Source organism: Bombina bombina, chromosome 1, assembly GCF_027579735.1.
Source record: "Bombina bombina isolate aBomBom1 chromosome 1, aBomBom1.pri, whole genome shotgun sequence".
Taxonomy (NCBI): domain Eukaryota; kingdom Metazoa; phylum Chordata; class Amphibia; order Anura; family Bombinatoridae; genus Bombina; species Bombina bombina.
Genome location: NC_069499.1, coordinates 1,132,492,468 through 1,132,501,018, shown reverse-complemented (window position 1 = coordinate 1,132,501,018; position 8,551 = coordinate 1,132,492,468). Strand labels below are relative to the sequence as shown.

The 8,551-nt window shown below is 38.8% G+C and overlaps 1 protein-coding gene across 1 annotated transcript in view; it reads left to right on the top strand.

The window, feature by feature from the left end:
- Nucleotides 1-1,728: 1,728 nt before the first annotated feature.
- The window catches only part of LOC128663379 (neurofilament heavy polypeptide-like), a gene marked incomplete at its 5' end in the record, with an annotated part of 124,915 nt that continues 118,092 nt past the window's right edge, over nt 1,729-8,551 (top strand). Inside the window, 1 exon segment of the mRNA XM_053717687.1 lies at nt 1,729-1,754. Within this exon segment, the coding sequence (XP_053573662.1) occupies nt 1,729-1,754 (26 nt within the window).

Sequence of the window (8,551 nt, the reverse complement as noted above, 5' to 3'; positions counted from 1 at the left end):
TGTGTCGGACTGAGTCCAGCGGATCGTATGTTACGTCACTATATTCTACTTTTGCCGGTCTGTAGGGTTCGCTAACTACGGCGAATCAGGCTCGCCACAACTACGCTGCGGAATTCCAGCGTATTTGCAGTTGCCAGCTTGATAAATAGAGGCCTATGTCTCCCTTAAATCTGGTGATGTGCCGTATTAGGTGGGATCTCTTTTCTGGAGTATTGAGACCCTTAGTATTCAGGGTTAGGAGGGAAAGTTAGAGTTTCTGATGTTGGCCATACTTAGTGTTTATGAGGGGGTGGGTGAGGGAGAAAAAAAAAAAGGGGGGTAGGGTTTAAGGAAAGAAGGGGAAGTATAAAAGGTTTAAAGTAATGAGGAGAGTAGGGAAAGTTGTGTTGTGTGGTGGATTATGTTGGGTGAACAGGTGTATGAATGAGAATAGGTATGGGGAAGGTTTAGAATGGGGTTGGGTATATAGCGTTCGGGGAAAGGAAAGTTTTACAGTGAGGCAATCAACCTCGCTGCTGACTTGTCATAAGATAAAAATGTGTGTTAACTGGGTTTTGGGTGTTAGTTAGGACAGGGTTTCCCCCAAGGCATAAGTGAGGGTGTGGAGAACTGGTACCTGCTATTTATAGGGAGGGGTCATGGGCCAGCTGGCACAGCAGAGGAATTTTTTCATAATAAGCCCTGCAAAGAAATACTAAAATAGGAACATAACAAGTAATATCATCTGATTATGCATGTAATCCAAAACAATACTACAAAATGACAATAATAAACTAGGCTCATTACATTCTAGTGTAGAATGCTCTAGTCCTGACAAGGATTTGTGATGAACTACAAAACAAAACTAAACAAATCTAGTACAGGAGGAAGAGGGCCCTGCTCCGGAGAGCTCACAGTCTACAGGTTTAGGGTGCAGAGACATAAGGTTGGGGTAGCTTGTCACATCGGTTGTAGTTGCAGCAGTGAGTCAGGCAGTTCATGTATTAGTTTGGTTCGGATGAGGGATAGAGGAGAGATGGTAAGCCTCTCTGAATAGGTGGGTTTTCAAGGAGCGTCTGAAGCAATACAAGGTTGGAGACAGTCTTATGGAGTGGGATAGAGATATCCAGAGGACAGGAGCAGCGCGTGCAAAGCCTTGGAGGTGGGAGTGGAACGTAGAGATAACAGGAGTGGAGAGACGTAGGTCAGAGGTTGATCGAAGAGGATGGGGAATATTTCACGATGGGAGAGGAAATATAGTTGGGAGTTAGATTGTTGAGTGCTTTGTAAGTTAGGGTTAATACTTTAAATTGTATTCTTGAGTGTATGGGGAGCCAGTGTAGAGACTGGCGGAGCAGCTGATGGTAGATCGACAACTTAGGTGGATGAGTCTAGCAGAAGCATTCATAATAGATTGGAGAGTGGAGAGGCGGTGTTTTGGAAGGCCATTTAGGAGTAGATTGCAATAATCAATGAGTGACAAAATGAGGGAATGAATAAGTATTTTTGTAGTTTTTTGAGTAAGGAAGGGACTAATTCTGGAAATGTTGCATAGGTGTGAATGGCAGGATTTGGTAAGTGCTTGTATATGTGGGTTGAATATGAGTCTAGTGTGACCCCCAAGACAGCGGACCTGGGGTGAGGTGTTGAGAATAGAGTCTCCAACCATCATAGAAATGTCAGGTGCTGGATGTCTTAAAGAGTGGGGAATAAGAAGCAGCTCAGTTTTGGACAGATTGAGTTGGAGGTAGTGTGAAGATATCCAAGAGTAAATTGCAGAGAGGCAGTTGGAAATCTGGTTGAGTAAAGAGGGAGAGATATCAGGAGAGGAAAGATAGATTTGGGTATCATCAGCATATAAGTGGTACTGGAATCCAAAGGAGGCTATTAGTTCTTCAGCCTTGATCAGGGATGTCTAATGGTCCAATCTCTGGGTTTTAAGCTGTGTTTTGAGGTGGGTCTGAGTCGATCGAGATACCTAATTGCTTGCAGAATTCAGGTAAATCTGACTGGTTGCAAAATGTGGTCTGAGTTCCATTCTTGGTTGCTATAATGCTATTCGGGAATCCCCATTTGTAAGGGATTTGATGTGACTGCAGCTCCGTTGTGATGTACTTAAGGTCTCTTCTCTTTTGCAATGTTGCTGGACTTAGATCAGAGAAAATCTGTAGAGGGACGCCGGCGTGCGTTACCTTTTTGATGATTCTTGCCTTATTTGCAAACTTCTCTTTGTCCTTAAAGTTCAAAAATGTAATAATCACATCCCTGGGAGGTGCTTTAGGATAGGATCTGGGTCGCAGAGCCCTGTGTGCTCTTTCTAAGGGAATAGTGTGTAGCTCAGGGTCCTCTTCAAGGTGCGGAACAAGTCTTGGAGGTATCCATCTAATGCTGTGGGAGAAATCGACTCTTATTCGTAAATTGTTCTTCTTGCCCCTGTTGTAAATATCTTCTACTTTGTTGAGCAGGAATTGAATAGTCTTGTCATGTTCATGAAAAAAATTGTGAATGTTCTTGCACATTATTTTGAAGGTGGTGGTGATGTTCTTCTAGTTTCTTTACTTTATGGTTTACTTTGTGTAGGTATTTTTTAAGGTCCCAGAATAAGGTTCTCATTTTCAGATATTATGGAGTTTGGTCGATATGTTCTTAATGTCCTCCCTAATGAGGAATTGTTGTGGGGATGTTTCTGGGTCATGAGTTAATGTTGAGGAAGTAGTTTGTGGTTGTGAAGCTGGAGGAGAATCGTGATTTCCCTCCGGTAAGATCAGGCCTTTCAGGAAGCTGTTCATATTGGAATTCCTGATTAGTCTGTCTGATTTTGTCTACCTTTTGGTAGCCATGACTGCGTTATCGCCTAGTAGACGAGAGAGCACAAGCAGAGTGTCAAAGTGAGATATGTAGTGGTAGTCATAAAGATAAATTTCCAGAGCATAGCCGGTGAGGGTCGGCAAGAGATGGGTCTTTCCAGCTGGACAGACACTAATGGAGTTGGCTGCTACATGGAAGTGCCTTAGATTTTTGTCAAAAAAAATTGTTAAGGGTTTTTTGTGAGAGAGCACCAAAATTATACTGTGCAGGTCTTGTCCATCAGCTACTGCTGAATACTGCTAATCTGTTAGGTGATAAGGCTTATGTATTTTCCATCTTGTTCCTATGTATTAGATGTATCTTTCCCCCCAACATATTTGAGACAGTTCAACACAGTGTGATTAAACCATTTATTGATGTTATAGGATTATTGCCTATAAAGAGTAAAAATGCACACTTTTTATGCTGTTTTTTACAATCAAAGTATCCTGTGCTTGGTTTATGGGTAGCTTTGTGGTAGTGGGTATGTTCGGATTGTTCAGGGCTGTTTTGCTGGTGTTAGAAAAGCTTTACCCTGTGCCACGTGGACTCACAAACCCCCTTCTTTTATAGATGTTTTTTACTTCTCCACTAATTGACTTTGAGGGACTGGTGTGTGGATGCTTGGGGCCTCTTACCCTGTCAACAATGCTGGTTATGGGGTCCTCTTTTGGAAGAGCTAATTGCTGCAGAGTTTGCGTGATCGTCGCAGGGCTACGCAATTTAGTCCCTGGCTTCTGCTCTGTGTAGGCCGCGATATTCCGGAGTGGATGCGGCCGTTCGTTTAACACCCAGATTTTTAGGGCACAGTATCCTCTGTATCTATGGGGTGTCTGATGGAGTAAGGATCCAAGAGAGCTCGAAAGTTAGTGGCTAGGTCTGGGAACCATAAATTATGCTGCCATTCTCAACGCTGGCCAGGCTCCGCCCCCTAGTTGATACAAATTTTAGTTAACTTAGGGATGATAAAATTAAAGATCTATAAAGTTGGCAGAATAAGGCAATATTCTAGCTTAGGGTGTATACATGTTGTGAGCATGAATATTCTACCCAGAGTCCTGTATATTTTACAAACTGTCCCTTCATTGGCCTCTATCCAGTTTATTCAGCAAATCCAGAAGGCAATTGAAAGTTACATTTGGCAAGGAATAAAGCCTAGAATTAATAAACACACACTATACCTGTCACAAGACACCAGAGGTCTGGGTGTTCCTAATCTTTACATCTACAGACAAGCAATCCTTCTTCAGCGGTTAGTTGATTGGTGTCACAGCCCCACCCATTAGGCATGGGTACAGCTCAATTCAGATATCCTCTGTAGAGGAAATATCGATGAGTTAGCTTGGATATCATTGGCCCAGCGTACTAACTTGTTAAGCCATTATTGATAAAAGTGGTCTTTCATGAATGGGATAAGATTACACATACACAAAGTCATATCTCTACTCCTTGCTCCCTGTTGATACCTATTAGGGAAAATCCAGATATAGGATTGATTATCCCTACCAATGTAACCAAATATTTTCACCCAATAGTCAACACTGCCATATGCAACGCTATGCCATGGGGGAAGTCCTGGTACCCTTTTGCCCAGTTATCGCATTTTATTTCAACTCTCATTTATCTAATTTTATTTCAACAGGCGCTCTCTTATCAGACCTTTAACTCCCTATTAAAAATGTTGTGTGCTGCCACAGGTGCCACTTAATATCTATAATTTATAGTCTATTTCTGACTATGTGGTTAGCATAGGGAATTGGGGCATGAAATTGATGCCAAAGACCGGTACAACTTTTTTGATCTGACAAAGAAAACATAAATGTCAATGAGAATTCAAGAATATCACTATATATAAGTCGATGGAACTTGACACCCTATAGGTTAAAAAAGATCTACCCACAACTTGATGGGAGTTGTTGGAGGGGCTGTGGGGAAGAGGGAACACTTTTACATATTTGGTAGCAGTGCCCTTAACTCTGTTTGTACTGGGCAGAGATCTTTGCAGAGATGGACAAAATACTGGGGACTACAATTCAGCCTGACGTAATCTCCTGCTTTATCTCAATATCCCAAAATTTACCAATAAAGCTAAGAAATACTTTTCATGGTAATGGTAAATGGCACTAAGGGGATTATCACTCTATACTGGAAAAAGACAAATACCCCAAGCCTTCTTAAATGGAGAGGAACTGTCACTAACCTATAACAATTGGAAAGATATCATTATTTTAAAATAGGTAAAATAGTTCTTCACGAGGTCATGCTGTTATTGTGTGAAGGCAAACAGATATAGCTTTGACTCATACTATACCACCTGTGCATTGTTTTAACACCTGTCTCTGCCCTATATTTCCTTCCCCTCCTAGATGTAAGGATATCCCTTTTTTTCTCTCCCTTTCATCCCTCCCTTTTTTACCAACACTCCACTAATATTTATTTTCTGCCATTCAATCATTAACATTCTCTCTTTGCGCAATATTAGTCTGACTGTTTTATTTTCAATCAATCAGACAACGGTTGGTTATTGTTAAATATCATTTTATTAAAGTGAATTTGTTTTACAGTTTATACATTTACAAAATTTAAAAAACAAATTCAAGTAAAATGTGAGATAACTCTGGATTCTGACAACTGTGATGAACTTTATTGGAACATCTTCTTATTTAATTGCCTTTTTTTATCTTCCTTGCTATCTATTTCAACAAAAATTACAAATCAAATTCTAACTTTGTCATTTATCTTTATGCTTTGTCATGTATATTGAAATATTTCAATAAAACTTGTATTAGAAAATAAACAGAAAAGTGATATCTATACCTATGCATTTGTATATATGTGTATTACACTCACATATATACATTTTAAATGTAAAATATATGATCATTATTAAAATAAATGTATTAAAGTGTTTAAAAGGGATATGGTATATGACAAGGTGTTTGACTGGGAATGACTCAAATATGTATATAAACAGTATCTGTGTATTTTTATACTCACACGCACATATAATATATATACCTTTGAACCCTTCCTAGTCCAACACCTTGCAATATAACATACAGTATATCCCTACCAAACAACATTATACATTTATTTCAATAATGAATACATATTTTACATTAAAAGACAAAACTCACAAGTTTATAGAAATGTTTATAGTGGCCTTGGTATCATGTAAAACTATAAGGTGCGACGCTAACATTTTTCTATGGATTTGTTATACCAGACTGCATGCTAATATTTATGTGTCCCTGTGATATTGATAGCACACTCTGCGCTATTGTATTCTACTTGTAATATGGTCCTAAATGTTTTGATAGTGAATGTTATGCACATGCTTATTAAATTTGAATGTCATTATTTAACCCCTTAACGACCAGCGCCATACCCTGTACAAGGCTGGTCGTTATGCCCTTATGCTGGTCATTATGTCCTGGGCTTCTATCTGCCGCAATCTCGCTCAAAATAGCGAGATTGCGCTATTTCTGCATGCCCCACGATAGATTTGCAGAGTTACCAATGCAGAGAGGGCCACTCTGTGGCCCTCTCTGCATCAGGCAGCGGTGGTGCTGATCGTTGGTGGGTGGGAGGGTAAGGAGGGAGGCGGATGGGTGGCCCATTGCTGTAGGGGGCGGGAGGAGGGTGGGATTGGGTGGGACAGCAAAGTTACGCTACAGGGATGAGAAATAAAAATAATAAGTGCGTCATTGAGGGGGAAGGAGGGGCAATGAGGGCTTTCCTATGTGGGATCAGTTGACGGCAAGAGATCTGAGAGGGGGAAGGGGGGCAGCTACACTACAGAAAAAAAATAGTATTTTAATTTTTTTTTAAACAGCTGCCAGTACCTAAGATGGTGGCAAATAGGTAGAGGGGGGAGGGTTAGAGAGCTGTTTGGGGGGGATCAGGGAGGTTGGGAGGTAAGGGGGGATACTACCCTGCAGAAAATATAAAAATATATGCATATATATTAAAAAAGAAAAAAAAGCCTTTTATTTTAGTACTGGCAGACTTTCTGCCAGTACTTAAAGGGGCACTGAAAACTATTTTTGCAATTTTACGCAACTTTCTAATTTACTCCTATTATCAATTTTTTTTTTCTTGCTATCTTTATTTGAAAAAGCTTTTTTTTGGTTCAGTACTGTGGACAGCGCTTTTTTATTGGTGGATGAATTTATCCACCAATCAGCAAGAACAACCCAGGTTGTTCACCAAAAAAGGGCCAGCATCTAAACTTACATTCTTGCATTTCAAATAAAGATACCAAGAGAATGAAGAAAAATTGATAATAGGAGTAAATTAGAAAGTTGCTTAAAATTGCATGCTCTATCTGAATCACGAATTAAACAATGTGGGTTCAATGTCCCTTTAAGATGGGGGTGACAATTGTGGGGTTGGGGATGGAAGAGAGCTGTTTGAGAGTGGTCAGGGAGGGATCAGGGCGTGGGGTGTGTCAGGCGGGAGGCTGATCTCTACACTAAAGCTAAAATTAACCCTACAAGCTACCTAATTAACCCCTTTACTGCTGGGCATAATAAAAGTGTGGTGCGCAGCAAAAAGCAATGCCAAAGCCATATATGCTATTTCTGAACAAATGAGATCCCAGAGAAGAATTTACATCAATTTGTGCCATGATTGCACAAGATGTTTGTAAATAATTTCAGTGAGAAACCTAAAATTGTGAAAAAGTTAACAATTTTTTTTATTTGATCACATTTGGTGGTAAAATGGTGGCATGAAATATACCAAAATGGGCCCAGATCAATACTTTGGGTTGTCTACTAAAATAAATATATACTTTTGATAGGTAAATATAAAAAATACTCTATTTCTGTTTAAATGTAGTGAGGATAAAAATGCTAAAAATGCTCTGGTCTTTCGGGGAAGTTTTTGTCTGAAATGCCCGGTCCTTAAGGGGTTAAGTGCTTATCAAAGTTCAAAATGAGGCACTGAAATTGACCTAATACAAGGTTAGGCTATTTATCAATTTGTGATGATGGGTCACTTTGACATTGGTATATTGCTAATTGCTTTCAAGTACTTTTGGCAGGGTGAGCAGGAAATATTTAAATATTTTATAGCATAGGAACTGTTATGATGGTTTAAGTTGTATGTTTTTGGGAAGAAGAATAAATTATTCACCCTTCTTTCCAAAAACACACACATGAAACAAGTACAATTATTGTTTATATTAATATTAGTAAAATTATTGTTTATATGTATAATTTAAGTCTCAAAATTGTTTACCAAACAAAAAATATTTCTATGTACTGTATATTATCTACAGTTTTAAATCTAAAATATAGGAAACGAACCTACCAAGTTACAGATGTAAAATATTCAGATTTTATAAGGTTGAAGAACAAGTGCAAATAAGGATTTGCACATAGCAGCTGACTATAGGAAAGAAGCATATTGTTTTGTTTCTCATTATATTTTACGTGACTTTATTATGGCTTAGAAGAGATGTTACAGTTATGTACACAATAAAGTACCTATAATGCTCATATGTAGCTGTAACTAATAATTTCACAGGCTAAGTGTTACTGGTTGTGATATAATAAAAACAAAGAAGCTTTTACTATCCTTATAACATTATATTAATAACTTGAAAAAGCCATACAGAGATTTTTATTGTAAATGCTGGACTTGAATAAGACTTGAATAAGTCAAGTAATAAAAAAATGGAAGGAATGTAATGCCTTCAGAATGCCCATAAATATTACAC